The sequence below is a fragment of the Garra rufa genome, chromosome 8 (genome assembly GCF_049309525.1).
Source record: "Garra rufa chromosome 8, GarRuf1.0, whole genome shotgun sequence".
Taxonomy (NCBI): domain Eukaryota; kingdom Metazoa; phylum Chordata; class Actinopteri; order Cypriniformes; family Cyprinidae; genus Garra; species Garra rufa.
The window spans coordinates 43992231-44008383 of NC_133368.1; the positions used below are offsets into that span (position 1 = coordinate 43992231).

Sequence of the window (16153 nt, forward strand, 5' to 3'; positions counted from 1 at the left end):
AAATTCTGTCATGTGATGTGGTGGCTTACCAAAGCATTGCTGTCACTACCGAAACATCGGACATTTTGTCAAAAGATGTTATGATAGTGTTTGGTTCAGTGTATATTTAAGCTAATGAATCCTTAAGTTTGAAATCAGTTATGATCCACTTTTTGAACATGTATATTGTATTTGTTAATGCATATTAGCAAGAAGTTTGAAACAGAAAAACCTCACACTGCAATCAACTATTTGTCATTTTTATACAGGATTCAGCAGCAACCCTTTAGTATAATAAAAAGAGACATACTCCACTGTAAAGCACTGATTGTTGTTGTTTTAATCAAACTCCTTCACATCTATGGAATACAGTGGTTTTAGTAAGCAATATCAACAAAAAGTAAAAATAGTACAATTTTTCTGAACTGTTGTTTTAGGAATTGTAGTGTTATAAACAATGTGAGTAACAGTAAATAAAGAAACTCAGTCAGGCTAGAGCTTAAGACGCTGGAATGTCAAGTGGTTCAGATCAGAATCGCTAACAGATAATCAGACCGTGAGCTGTGCAGCCTCTTTCACTAAGGACTTCAGTGCACCGATGTCCCCCAGCAGTGAAGATATGCCCATGCAGTACCACTGCTCACCACTACCGACAGTAGAGGCACTGAAGGACTGCAGTTCAACACCTGCAGCTGCCAAGACCCCTGAAAAAGATGGGAAAGCATTAATAAACTAAGCCCTATTTTCTCACACAGACTTTACAGTCACTAGTCACCCTCATGCCATTTCAAATCTTCAAGTCTTTCTATCAATACATTTTAAAAAAGCTTCACACTGCTTTAGCCCATTTAATGAAAGCATACAGTGAATAAGGGGGTCAAAAAACTGTAATGTTATACACTCTACCAGTCAAAAGTTTTTAAACAGCAATGTTTTTAAAGTCACTTTTGCTCACCAAGGCTGCATTTATTTGATCTAAAGTACAGCAAAAACAGTACAATTTTGAAATATTTTTTACCATTTAAAATAACTGTTTTCTATTTGAATATATTTTAAAACGTAAATTATTCCTGTGATTTCAAAGCTGAATTTTTAGCATCGTTACTCCAGTCACACAATCCTAGAAATCATTCAAATATTCTGATTTGCTGCTCAAAAACATTTATTATTATGTTGAAAACTGTCAAGCAGAATTTTTCACGTTTCTTTGATGAATAGAAAGTTCTAAAGAATAGCATTTATCTGAAATGGAAATCTTTTATCTTTTGTAACATTATAAATGTCTTTATCGTCACTTTTGATCAATTTAATGCTTCCTTGCTAAACACAAGTATCAATTTCTATCATTTCTTAAAAATAAATACATAATAATATTTTTTATATATATATATATATATATATATATATATATATATACACACACACACACACACACACACACACACACACACACACACACACACACTGACTCCAAGCTTTTGAATGGTTTAGTGTATAATATTACAAAAGTTTTTAATTTAAGATATATGCTGATCTTTGGATCTTTCTAGTCTTTAAAGAATCCTGAAGGAGAAAAAAAAAGTACTGAACTGTTTTAAATTTATAATAATAATATAAAATTAAATAAATAATAATAATAATAAAAATAATAAAAAAATGTTTCTTAAACAGCAAATCAGCATTTTAGAATGATTTCTGAAGGATCATGTGACACTGAAGACAGTAATGATGCTGAAATTCAGCTTTAAAATCATAGGGATAAATTAAATTTTAAAATATATTCAAATAGAAAACAGATATTTTAAATAAAAATATTTCAGAATTGTCATGTTTTTGCTGTACTTTGGATTAAATAAATACAGGCTTGGTGAGCAGAAAAGACTTCTTTAAAACATTCAAATCTAACTGTTCAAAAACTTTTGACTGCTAGTGTATGTATGTATATAGTATTTTTAGATATTTTCCTATTTGTGCAGAATGTGAATCAGTTTACCAGTTACAGAGAGCAGGAGCTCAGTGGAGGTGGCGGCTTTAAAGAACAAAAGGTGTCCGGTGAGAGGAACAGGCTGTCGAAACACGCTTTCATTCAGCTCCAGCAGCACAGGAACCCCAGCCTGCACCGAGCCAACAGCTTTATACCTACTGCCATTCACAGAGACCTCCACCACACACGCCTCACGCTCATTTGAGTCTTTATGAGCCGTCTGCACCTGGAGACACAGGGACAGATTAGGAGTGCTGCTAGATGGCGCTTGTCCTTTAACTTATACAGAGTTGTTCAGAATAGAGCCCTGCATTTGAGCCCGAGCCCGTCGGGGCCCGACTTTTTTTTGCCCCTAGGGCCGGGCTTCGGGCCAATTTTCACGTCATAACTTGCACACATATCGGGCTTCGGGCCTGCTTTAGAAAAAAAAAAAAAAAAAGAGATTTAATGCGTGCGTCCCCGTAAGCGCCAGTGATGTCTCGCGCATAGCAGAGTATGAGCGGAGCGCGGAGTGGAGCGGTGTGATTTTGAATGGAGGAAGGAGCGGATTTTTTTTTAAAGTCGGAGCGTCATGGTTTTCACTCTCTTCAAGAGCGCTCCACCACTGCTCCATCATGAGTACAATTCATGACAATGGTCCGTAATATAACTGCATATTAAGCAGGAAATCATATGTTAAACATGTTTAGCTTGATAGAGATGGATCACTCAAATAAGAAATAATGTGATCTGTAGGTAAAATAACTGACGAAAACGTATTATTTTCATTACAAACTTTGCACTGGATAAAGCAGCAATACTCTTTTAATGCTGACAATTATTAGCTGTGGTCGGAACAAATATTGCACACTATGTTTGAAACTCTCCTGTTATTTTATTATATTATATTTTATGAACAGGACTGTTACATTTCAAACATACTTAATTATTATTATTTTATTTTTATTTTATTTTATTTTATTTTTTTTTGACGCGGAGCGGTGTTTCTGATATCAGTGAGCGAGGAGTGGAGCTGAATTAATAAATGCAAGGAGCGCGGGGGAAATTGTTGCCGCTCCACTGTGCTCACATACCGCATAGAGATTTTCAGCCACGTGGTAAAGTTGTGTTTTTGAAGTTTTCTATATTATTATTTATTCTTTATATATTTGTTCAATATTCGTTTACTTTACCACTGCGACTTTGTATGTTCCGGTTTTGCGCAGCAGAGCTGCCTGCCCTGTTCGAAATGCCTTTGTTCTGAGATGGTGATAATAAACTTTAAATCTAACATTTTGCTATATTGATGTTTGTTTTATATCTGTGAATTGCACTGTAGACTAGTCAAGTGTTGATTTGATATATAGGTTAAATTGAGTAAACTCACTGCGGACCACATACCGCTTGGATATCGATGTCACTTAAAAAACTAACTTACATTTAAAAAACAAACAAACAAACAAACAAAAAACTCCAAACATTTCTCTAAATTGTTCTGATAAAAAAAACGAAACGAAAAAAACAAACTTTCTATTAAACACGAATCTGGTCTATTTTAATGGCTGTAACAGTATAAGCTGTTTGGCGGAAAAAAAGACGGGCTTCGGGTCGGACTCGGGCCAAAATTTTTGATAAGCTGTCGGACACGGGCCGGGCTACAGCCTGTGCGTCTCGGGCCAGGGCCGGGCTAGGGCTTAGATTTAAGGCCCATGCAGGGCTCTAGTTCAGAAAGAATGATTTTGTAAAGTAGTCTTACTGTAATTCCTGTCTCTGCAGCTAGAGGCAGTGCATTCACCAAGTTGGGGCCATTCTGAGAGCCTTCAGTGAGCAAACCAACCACAGCTGCCGAGCTCAAAAAGCCAGTGGACTTCTTCAAGGACTCCCCTAAACGGCAATCAATCAATCAATATTACTGTTACATCTTATAAATGATATAATGAATAATGTATAACATATGTGACCCTGGACCACAAAGTAGCACAGGTATATTTGTAGCAATAGCCAAAAATACATTGTATGGGTCAAAATTACTGATTTTTTTTTTTAATGCCAAAAATCATTAGGATATTAAGTAAAGACCATGTTCCATGAAGATATTTAGTAATTTACATTTTCCTACTGTAAATATATTAAAGCTTATTTTTTGATTAATAATGCGCATTGCTAAGAACTTCATTTGGACAACTTTAAAGGAAATTTTCTTAGTATTTTGTGCACCCTCAGATTCCAGATAATGTCCTATCCTAACAAACTATACATCAATGGAAAGCTTATTTATTCAGCTTTCCATAAAATGTTTAAAAATTGTCCAATTTAAAAATGGTTTTGTGGTCCATGGTCACATATAAAGAATACAGTATCCATATCATTATGGAATTATACAGATATAATGTACACATATGCATGATCTCGCCCCAAGATGGCATCACTGCATTCTTGATGATAAAATTTAAAAGAGAAGTTCACTTTCAGAATAAAAAAAATTGAAATTTTGGGCTTTTTGGTGTTTCATAAAGTGTTTTGTCAGACTAGTGAAAAGAATACACCCAAAAGACACTGTTACGTGTTTCTTTTATAGCACTTTATCTATTTGTGTCAATAGATTTCAATTATAATCCATATTTTTAAAAGCCGTTTTCTCAAAATGAGTTTTTTCTCCTACATTGAGCCATAAATCTCCACTTCAGTAGCACTCACACACACTAAACTTTACATTTTTATTCCTGTCTATATTCTGATGGTTTTTACAGAGGGATTTGTTCATATATATTTTGCTTGATTTTATACAACATTTTATTCCCCCCCCAAAAAAAAAAAAAATGTTTTCTGTCTTTTCTAAGTTTATTCTGAATTATGGAGTGACAAAATGAGATACCCAAAATTCCCTGTAAAAACGTTTGACTCTAATATGTCAAAAAAATTAAACAAGAATTTTGAAACTGACTTCATCCAGTGTTTAGATTTTTGTACTAGAAATTTTGTACTCCACTTACCAAGTGATGTGATTTGGACCTGACTGTAGGGTTCTTTAGAAGCGGTGCAGGCCTTCATCACTCTTCCCATGGACTCTCCCAGCTGAATCCACTGATGAGAGTCAGGAGAGAAACTACTGACCAACACCTGGGCATTCACCTGAGGATGAAAAAAAAAAAGAGATTGAAAGTCGTGATCTTTCCTTCTGTACTGTGACTTATGTATATCAGAGTGAAACAGGTTATTCAAAAAGAAAAGAACGTAGGGCGTGGACTTTTAGCCATCGGTTGTTCTTTAGATGGAGGTGGAGCTAAATGTAAACCTGCAGCCAATTGTAAGAGAGGGGTGGAGCTTAAGCAGACTAAATGATTGGAGAAGTCCAGCATGTCACCAGAAAGAAACCCTAATTTCACTGGAAGATCAATGTATGATATTTTGATTAAAATGAAAAAATAAAATACAAATTTGAGCTAAAAAAAAAACAAATGCATATATGAATTGTTCACTTTAAGATCAATAACCTTTTTACAAGCAAAAAAAAAAAAAAAGTTAGGGGTGCTTTGTGTTTTTTTCTCCAACTAAAATTTTAGTTAACATACTTTCTCCTGCCCCAATTTAATAGTTTATGTAATTTTTTATCATTTTACACCATATCAGCATCAAAGGGTATATGCATGGAAACTCAAGAATAATAAGATAGTCTTAATAATAATACTTCAATGAATTTTATGCAATAATTTGACAACATTATTTTTTGCAAACAAACAACAAAAAAAAGATATTACAAAAATCTTTCAAATTGACATTTGATTAAATTATTTTCCCAGAAGAAAAAAAAAAAAAAAAAAAAAAGCCCATTAATGTACTTCCTTTGTAAAAATATTTCCTAGTCCCCAATTTAATGGAGCTGTTTATTAATCAATTTTTTAAATTTTTTCAGGGTAGTAGTTTGATATTTTTTGGGGCCGTGATGTGCTGACTTTTTTCGTTTAATGTATGTTAATGAATTTTCCTGACTCTGGGAATCTGTTTCTGTAATTTTCTTTGGGTTTTTAGAAAAGCAGTAAATATCTGTTGTGAAAATTATGTTGTCTTACAAAAAAATGTCACGGTCTTCCCTAAATATTTAAATATACTGTATACTTCTGTATTTAATAATTGTTTAGATTAAACATTTTTATTCTTATTTAACTATTTGACATATAGGTGAGGTCAAAAGTTTACATACACCTTGCAGAATGGGATCATACAAAATGCATGTTATTTTTGATTTAGTACTGACCTAAATAAGATATTTCACATGAAAGACCCTTACATATAGTCCACAGGAGAAAATAGTGGAGTTTATAAAAATAATTCTGTTCAACAGTCGATTCTTCTTGAATGCATAAACTGTTTTATTTAAAGATCAGGGTAAATTTAAATTATTTTATCTCCTGGGAAACATGTAAATATCTTCTGTAGCTTCTGAAGGGCAGTAGTAAATGAAAAAAAATGATGTTTAGGCAAAATAAGAAAAATGTACACATCTTCATTCCGTTCAAAAGTTTTCACCCCCAGCTCTTAAAGCATCGTTTGTCCTTGTGGAGCATCAGTGAGCGTTTGAACCTTCTGTAATAGTTGCACATGTGTGACCCTGAAAAACTAAGCATGACTCACAGCTCCCACTAACGCTTTGCCCAGGGCCATGTCCACAATCTGCAGGGCAATCTCCTTCCCACAGCGGGCCTGTGCTTCTTTAGTACTGGCTCCCAGATGAGGACAGCTGACCACATTGGGGTGGTTCACCAGCGCCCGGTCCTTTGGAGGCTCCTAAACCCACCAAAAAAAAGACATTATCAGTATTATTTTAAATATATTTGCATGCAATGTCATTTAACAGTGCCAAGAAGCTAAAAGCATTCTCAGTCTATGAGTACGACAAGCTCTGACCTCTACAAATACATCCAGCCCTGCTCCTCCACACTGTCCCGACTCCAGAGCCCTGAGGAGGGCGGCTTCATCGATAATGCCGCCACGAGCGCAGTTCACCACCTTCACACCCTTCTTACACTTAGCAAATGAAGCGTCATTAAGGAGACCTGTGTAGAACAACACCACAGTTTTGATTTTACACTTGGTAACTCAAGCTAAATTAATTGAATTTGACATGCAGGTAACACTTTACAATAAGGCTCATTAGTTAACATGAGCTAAGAATGAACAATACTTCTAGAGCATTACTAATGCATTATTAAAAATCACAAGATGTGTTTGTTAACATTAGTTAATGGACTTTGAACTAACATGAATTAACAATGAACAACTGTATTTTTAGTAACTAACATTAACAAAGATTAATTAATAGTGTAATAAATCTACTGATCCTTGTCCATTCATGTTTGTTAATGCATTATTCACATTTGTAAATAATAATGGAAAATCAATTAAAATATAAACTTCAGCTAATATAACATTTCTCATTTTCACTTAGTTTAACTTAATGTACTAAAACTGAAATAAAAATGAATAAAACCTACATACACATAAAACTATAAACAAGGCAAAAACAACAAAATTACTAAAACTTTAGCTTAAATGAAAATGAAAATAATCAAACAAAACAAAAAGAAAGAAAGAAATGGAAGCCCGTTTCTCCACTGAATAAAAAATAAAAATGCACTTTTTATCTTACAATTCGGACTTTTTTTCATTGCAATTGTGAGTTTACATCTCTTTTTTCTCCGATTTGCATCATATAAGCTCACAATTCTGTTTTCAACATAATACATGTTTTTTTGAGCAGCAAATCATCATATTTAAATAATTTCTGAAGGATCATGTGACTGTAGTAATGATGCTAAAAATTCAGCTTTGAAATCACAGGAATAAATGACATTTTAAAATATATTCAAATAGAAAACAGTTATTTTAAATAGTGAAAATATTTTTGCTCTACTTTAGATCAAATAAACGCAGGCTTGGTGAGCAGAAGAGACTTCTTCAGAGAACATTAAAATCTTACGGTTCAAAAACTTTTGACTGGTGGTATCTGAATTGTGCAGCAAGCTTGTGTGTACCTGTGGTGGAGGGCATAAGTGGAGTATGAACTGTAATATAATCACACTGTGGCCACAGCTCCTCCAGAGACATCTGCTCCACACCCCAGCTCGCAGAAACCTCCACAGGAGTGATGGGGTCGTAACCAATAGTCTAGCAGGGATGCAAACAAAGATTTCAATTGCATTTCCATTTCAAATCAGGACAGTTTAAGGACACACTGATCATACCTTCATCCCGAAGGACTGCATTCTTGTTGCCACCTCTTTGCCGATTCTTCCAAGCCCTACAATCCCAAGAACTTTTCCATAGAGCTCTGCACCCATAAACTGCAAAATCATTAGCAAAGCACTCAGCCATCTGCCATAAGAATGTGGAGGAACACATTCAGCGATCACAATCGATTAGTGATGACTGACTTGACACAGCCAGGAAAGTATGGCTGTGGAATCGCAACTCCGACTGTTTATTTAAACCATGTGCACTACCAGTCGAAAGTTTTTGAACAGTAAGATTTTTAATGTTTTTTAAAGAATTTTCTTCTGTTCACCAAACCTGCATTTATTTCATCCAAAGTACAGCAAAAGCTGTAATATTGTGAAATATTTTTACTATTTAAAATAACTGATTTCTATTTGAATACATTTTAAAATGGAATTTATTTCGGTGATCAAATCAGAATTTTCAGCACACATGATCTTTCAGAAATCATTCTAATATGCTGATTTGGTGTTCAAGAAACATTTATTATTATTAATATTTGAAACAGTTGAATACATTTTTTCAGAACTCTTGGGTGAATAGAAAGATCCAAAGATCAGCATTTATTTGAAATAAAACGCTTTTGTAACATTATACACCATACCATTCAAACGCTTGGAGTCAGTATAATTTTTGTTTTTGGGAAAGAAATTATAGAAAGTAATACTTCTATTTAGCAAGGATGCTTTAATTTGATCAGAAGTGAAGATAAAGACATTTATAATGAGATTTCTATTTCAGATAAATGCTGTTCTTCTGAACTTTCTATTATTGTTTTCAACATAATAACAATAATAAATGTTTTTTGAGCAGCAAATCAGAATATTAGAATGATATCTGAAGTATCATGTGACTGGAGTAATAGTGCTAAAAATGTCAGTTTTGAAATCACAAGAATAAATTACAACTTAAAATATAAATAAAGAGAAAGCAGTTATTTTAAATTGTTAAAAATATTTAAAAATTGTACATTTTTTGCTGTACTTTGGATCAAATAAATGCAGGCTCTGTGAGCAGAAGCGACGTCTTAAAAAAAAGACCTGTTCAAAAACTTTCGACTGGTAGTGTATACTGTGCATAAACTTTCTGTATGTGTAGAATGCCTGGATGATTTGCCAAAATATATTGTGCAATATACAGCAGCATGCGCAATACTCTATTCCAAAATGCAACACCCTTTACAAACTGCCAACAGGCACTCAGAGGACAAGATGTGCACACCTTTTTACGATCCCATTTTCCATCCTTCATTGACATGACAGCTTGTGGAATATGTCTAAGAAATACAGAAAAATAAACAATAAATAAAAAACATCTCTTTATTTTTAATATTAAAAAAATGATTCACAATACTTAATATGAATACATGTTTTCTTTTGACCATTTATAATTTTTTACATTTTCTATTCTATTTAAGACCCTATAGTCATACATCATAGAGTTTTGAGTTCTAAACTGTTCATCTCAAAACCCTTAAAATAACAAACAGAAGTACTTTATTAATCAATAATTTTGCCAGTTTACCTTGACAAGCTCATCAAAAGAGCGCAGGTGAGCTCAGCAGCACTGATTGTGTTTCCATTGGGAGTGCTAAAAAATAAAAATTGTGAAAAAATTAATAAAAACATTTATTCTACTTCAAGTCTTAAAGGTGCCATAGAATGGAAAACTGAATTTACCTTGGCATAGTTAAATAATAACAGTTCAGTACATGGACATGACATACCATGAGTCTCAAACACCATCGTTTCCTCCTTCTTATATAAATCTAGTGTTTGCAAAAGACCACCGAAAAATAGGTCAATTCCAACATAACACTGACTGTTACGAAACAGTCGGTGTTACAGCCGAGATCGTTAAAGAAATAGTTCGTCCACAAATTCGTATTTCAGATTTAGAGAAATTTAGCATTACATCACTTGCTCACCAATGAATCCTCTGAAGTGAATGGGTGCTGTCAGCATGAGTCCAAACAGCTGATAAAAACATCACAATAATCCACACCAGTCAAGTCCATCAGTTAACATCTTGTGAAGTGAAAAACTGATCAGCTTCTGGTTCCTATTGACTTCCACAGTACTTTTTCCACATTTTGGAAGTCAATGGGGACCAGTAACTGTTTGGGTACAGGAGTAAAATAACGTGACGGTGAGTAAATGGCAGATTTTTCATTTAGTATTTCTTTAAGGATGGATTTGTTTCTTACAAACACATAGCTTTTCATTTCACAAGTTTTAAGGGTCAACCGATTATCGGTGCCGATATTAAGCATTTTATGGTTATCGGTCATTTTCAAAACGATTTTCTGATCAAATAAATTAATAGCATTTAAATAAAGTTGTTATCGGAGCCCTTATTATTCTTTTTGACATTCATTTTTACTTTTACACTAGACATACATATATATCGTTTCAAAATATCGGTCTACTTTATACAAAAGATGTTAACTGATGGACTAGAGTGGTGTGGATTATTGTGATGTTTTTAATCATCTTTTTGGACTCTCATTCTGACGGCACCCATTCACTGCAGAGGATCCATTGGTGAGCAAGTGATGAAATTATATTTCTCTAAATCTGTTCAGTACATTTCCAGCAAATATTAAGTTTTAGTTAAACTACTCCTTTAACATCTCCTAAGATGGATTTCATTAGAAATAATGACCATTTCATTTTGAATGAACTGTTACTTTAAGAAAAGAAGACAAAAGAATGCACAACTAGAGCAACCTGCTTTAGCATTGAAAACACACAGAATTGAGGTCAAAACAGGACTCAACATGCTTCATTACTTCATGACAATAACGCCTCTCTTTGTTGCTGCATCCACATCCACGTTGTCCACTCCTGTTCCAGCCCGTCCAATGATCTTCAAGTTGCTGCCAGCATTGACGACATCAGCGGTAACTTTGGTTGCTGATCGGACGACTAAACCATCATAATTCTTGGGGAAAGACATGTAAACAAAATAAGCATGTAGAAAAAGGTTTTATTTTAAGTTTATACCAAACCTTTTTAGGCAAGACAACATGTGACTAGTCAACTAGCAACAATGCACAAATAAAAAATAGAGTTGGAAATGTCTTTTTCCACAAATTTTGTATGCATGTAAATTGTATAATATCTAAGGTACACAATTGTACACTGTAAAAAAAACTAAAAAACTTAAAATAATGTGTTACCCTGCTGCCTTAGATATTTGAGGTGATTCAACTTAAATTTTTAAGTCGTCACTTTGTACAATTTAACATTTCAAGTCGACTTAACTTTATTTTAAGTTGACTCAACAAATTGTTTAGTACTGTGTAGTAATTGAGCAGTGTATTCTTATATTGTATTTTTCTGAACGTTTTGGAATATTTGTCACTACCTGAAACACGGTAATATATAATTTAATTAAAAGGGTTTTATTGACCTATTAAGACTTTAATTAAATCTTGCTTGAGGTTAATCAATAACAATTACAATTTTAACAATATTTGAAGTGTGATTTATGAGAATTGTTGTATTTTGAATCCAATTTTTAACACCCAAAACACTTCACCAAATGATACGGTAGTGACAATCTTATTGGATAACACACAAAAAACAAAAATGTCACTATCAAAACTTCACTAAATGTTACGGTAGTGACAATCTTATTGGATAACACCCAAAAAACACAGAGATGTCACTACTTAAACTTCACCAAATGTTGCGGTAGTGAAAATTTAGGGATAACAGCCAAAAAACAAAGATGTCACTACCGTACCGAAACTTCACCAAATGTTACGGTATTGAAAAATTTTTGGGATAATATCCAAAAAAATAAAGATGTCACTACCGAAACTTCATCAAATGTTACAGTAGTGACAATTTTATGGAATCACTCAAAAAAAACAAAGATGCCACTACTGTTTTGGTCATGACTGTTTCGGTAAGCGCCCTCAAACGAAATCAATAGCACCCTCACTTAAAGCTGTAATAATGTTATTTTATTGCAGATTTAGATAACAATCCAGTGCATAATCGTTAAAAAAACGATTTATTTTTCTGCTGTAAGCATTAACAATGCCCTACCATATTGTAACGCATCAAAGCAGTCAATTAGAGCGTTGCATTTCAGCCCCGGCCGACTGGCCAACTTTTTTACACCTCCAGTTGCTGGGCTTCAGGCCAATTTTCACGTCAAAGTTCAGAGGCGGGCGGGCACCGGTTTCTCCTTATTTTAATATTTTAGACATCCATAAATTATGGTGAAGAAAAAAATGCCGCGCTGGTGGAAACAACAGGAGACTTCACTTTTGCTTTCAGTTTCGAGACCGTTACGGACGGCAGCGCAGCTGGAACAGATCCGCGCTCAAGCACACAATATGCTGAAAATTGCCACAAAGATAAATAAATAACACTGAATGTGTCGGGCCGGAAAGAGTAAAGCTTATTTAAATTATATATTAATAAACTAGTGTATTCTGAGTCAGTGTAACAAAAATCCTTTTTGGATGTGCCTTTAGAGAGAAATTTATCTTTACGGATTACATAATGAGAGAGTTTTTGTTTTCTATTTGTTTTATTTCGTTAAGTAATAATGTAAAACTACTGTTCGTTAAAAATAATAATAATAATACAATAAAAAATAAAACTTATATTTACGAACAAATATGCTCCAAGCATTTTTTCTAAATTAACTTAAAAATAAAACGAAACTAATTATAATCAATTTGCCATTACATAACAAACTTAAGTATTTTAATTTTAAAATCTGGCTCAGGACGCGCAACATCATTCGGTACTGTAAAGGGTGTAGCGTACTTTTATTTGTGTGCACTTAACAAAATGTATAAAATAGTTTTACATTATTACTTAACGAAATAAAACAAATAGAAAACAAAAACTCTCATTCATCGGTCCCTTTATTATCATCACTAAAAGCACTGAATTTATAGAGATCTCACAAAATTCCGTTATAATAATCAATAAAGCTTTCTAAACTACACAATGAGTCTTGTATTTATCGCACCATCCCCCCTCCTACCCCCTAATGTAGCCTATGGGTATAAGTTTAGAGCACCCTCATTAATTTGGGAAGCACCCTCAGTGATTAAGTTCTGGAACCGGGCCTGATTTTAGATACTTTTGAACCTAGCTCAAAAATGCTAATTAGCACATGGTTAGCTAAAAATGGTGTTCAGTAGTGACGGTCCTTAAAGTTACACAGATTTTTCTTTTACTTTTGAACACATTTACCTCAAAATGATGGGGCATAAACATAATTCATTTTTAAAAGAAAATCATTATTTTTAACTTTACTTTTTAAAAGTATCTTTTTTGAGTCTCTTAAAAAAATTTTTAAATACAACAATTATTTTTAAATATCATTTTCATAAGTTGAAATTTATGGGTTGGGGTTCAAGATAGCCACCTCCCAAGTGAAAGTACCCAATAAATTATGATTTTATATATATTAGACTTACTGATATTCTAAATATCACTGTGGTTTTAAATAGGATCTTAGTTAAGATTTGACTACTTAAATGTGTTTTTGGTTGTGGGACAGCAGTCCGCACCAATTCTGTAGAATGGCCTATATATGTCTTTAATTATGCAGTTTAGTTACATCACAACCAAGCAAACATATATAATTAAAACCCAACCAAAGCACAAACTAAAAACACACATGCACTGAGCAAATGCAACAATGCACTGAACAAAAAAATAACCTGATGGTTTACTTGCCGTCTAAAAAAAAATTTACTTATCGACTGAAACGATTCACTGCTGTTGCATCAGATTTGTAAAGAGGTGGAGGAGGGGTGACAGGCACACACTCAAACTTCAGTACATCCTACTGGCACACATCCACATGCTAATATTTTATCAAACACGCACCAAGTGGTTTTATAGGACGCCATTCGCTGGCGGCGATACAAATAACGGCACTTGATATTCCGGTGAAGTTGCAGCTGAACTTGAGAGTCAATCAGTTGAAGAATCACTTACCTGAATCTCTGCAATCAACTCTTCTTTAGTCATCTGCTGCTTCTCCGTCACTTCAATGCCGTTCTCCTGTAGAATCGTTTTGCAGCACGGATCGACACTTTCACTGATTAAAACGCGTTTGACTGATACCGGAGCCATTCCTGTGAGATTGAGTGACTCGATTTCCCTCAAATGTCTGAATGACTGACTGATCCCGGATGCCCCTAATGTTCTGTGGCGTGTTTTCAATGAAGATGTCCTCGCATAAACTCCGCCCTTCTCGCACCTCCCTAAAGTTCCTGCTGCTGCCACTGAACCACAGAAGCACCTCACAGTATCACAGCAGTTATCGCGACTTGTGGAAACACACTGAATCACTTTAAAGATGCCCAAACCAACAGGACTTAAAAGTAACAAAAAAAAAAAAAAAAAAAAAAAAGGAGGAAGTAAATACAGGAACAAATGACTAATAATTAAAAAATAAAAGTTTTGGTTTACATAATATATGTGTGTACGTATATGTATTATGTATATATGAATACACAATAAATTATATTCTATTTAAATACTTTTAATATATATAGACATAACATATTTTTCTTAAATATATACATGCATACAGAAATTATTCATACCCATGGCAAATTCTGACTTAAAGCTACTTTTATTAAACCAGCAAGTTTTTTTTGACTGGAAATGATACAGGCTTCTCCCAAAAGACAATGTACAAGAGGCATCACTGTGGAAAAAAATATTACTCATCTTTAATTTACATTTGAACCAAAATTGTCACGTCCAGAATTATTCATACCCTTCTCAATAATCAATAGAAATAGCGATCAAACGCTTCCTATAATTCTGACCAGCTTTTTGCATGTCTCCACTGGTATTTTTGCCCATTCATCTTTAGCGATGAGCTCTAACTCTTTCAGGTTGGAGGGTCTCCTTGCCATCACCCTGATCTTTAGCTCCCTCCACAGATTCTTAATTGGATTTGCAGGACTCTGGCTGGGCCACTGCAAAACGTTAATGTTTTTGTCTGCTAACCATTTCTTCAACCATTTGTTGGGTCGTTGCCGTGCTGAAATATCCACTGGTGCCCAAGGCTAAGTTTCTCTGCTGATGTTGTTGGTATGAATAATTCAATTTTTGTTTCATCTGACCATAAAACAGAAGACCAGAAGTCTTCTTCTTTGTCCAGATGAGCATTTGCGAAGGCCAAGCAGGCTTTTGTGTGCCTTATCTGGAGAAGTGGTGTCCTCCTTGGTCTGTGTCTGTGGAACCCAGCAGTGTGCAGTGTCTGTGGACTGTCTGCCTTGAGATGTTGCCACCAGCAGAGCCCAGATTCATCAGGATGGCCTTGGTGGTGATCCGTGGATTCTTTTTTTTACCTTTCTCACTATCCTCCTGGTCAGCACAGGTGTCACTTTTGGCTTCCAACCACGTCCTCTGAGATTTTTCACAGTGCGGAACGTCTTGTATTTTTTAATAATACTTTGCACTGTAGCCACTGGAACTTCAAAACACTTTTAGCCCTTTCCTGACTTGTGAGCAGCCACAATGCACAGCCGCAGGTCCTCAGTGAGCTCCTTTGTCTTCGCCATGACAGTCCACAAACCAACAGCACAGAGCTTCTGTTTTTCACCTGTTGAGTTGATTAAAACAGCTGTTCCCAATGAATCAGGGTAATTAGGATGCTTTAGAACAGCTTGGACTATTTGGAATGGTATAGAACTTTGGATTTTCCCATAGACTGTGACAGTTTGCAAAGGGTATGAATAATTTTGGGCAAGCCACTTTTTGTTCAAATGTAAATAAAAGCTGAGAAATATTTTTTTTTCCACAATGATGCCTCTTGTACATCGTCTTATTATCTTTTGGGTGAAGCCTGTGTCATTTCTGGTCAACAAAAACTTGCTGGTTGAATAAAAGTAACTTTAAGTCAGAATTTGCCAGGGGTATGAATAATTCTGGGCTTGAC

General features: G+C 34.5%; 1 protein-coding gene across 1 annotated transcript; it reads right to left on the reverse strand.

The window, feature by feature from the left end:
* Positions 1 to 296: 296 nt before the first annotated feature.
* On the reverse strand, positions 297 to 14421 carry phgdh (phosphoglycerate dehydrogenase). The gene is made up of 12 exons (XM_073846090.1): positions 14194 to 14421; positions 11007 to 11158; positions 9740 to 9805; positions 9437 to 9491; positions 8185 to 8283; positions 7975 to 8107; positions 6848 to 6996; positions 6575 to 6727; positions 4936 to 5074; positions 3699 to 3826; positions 1973 to 2189; positions 297 to 683 (listed from the first exon to the last, which is right to left on the reverse strand). Exons 1-12 carry the CDS (start codon positions 14329 to 14331, stop codon positions 529 to 531), a joined length of 1584 nt encoding a protein of 527 aa, XP_073702191.1. The 5' UTR covers positions 14332 to 14421; the 3' UTR covers positions 297 to 528.
* Positions 14422 to 16153: the final 1732 nt, after the last annotated feature.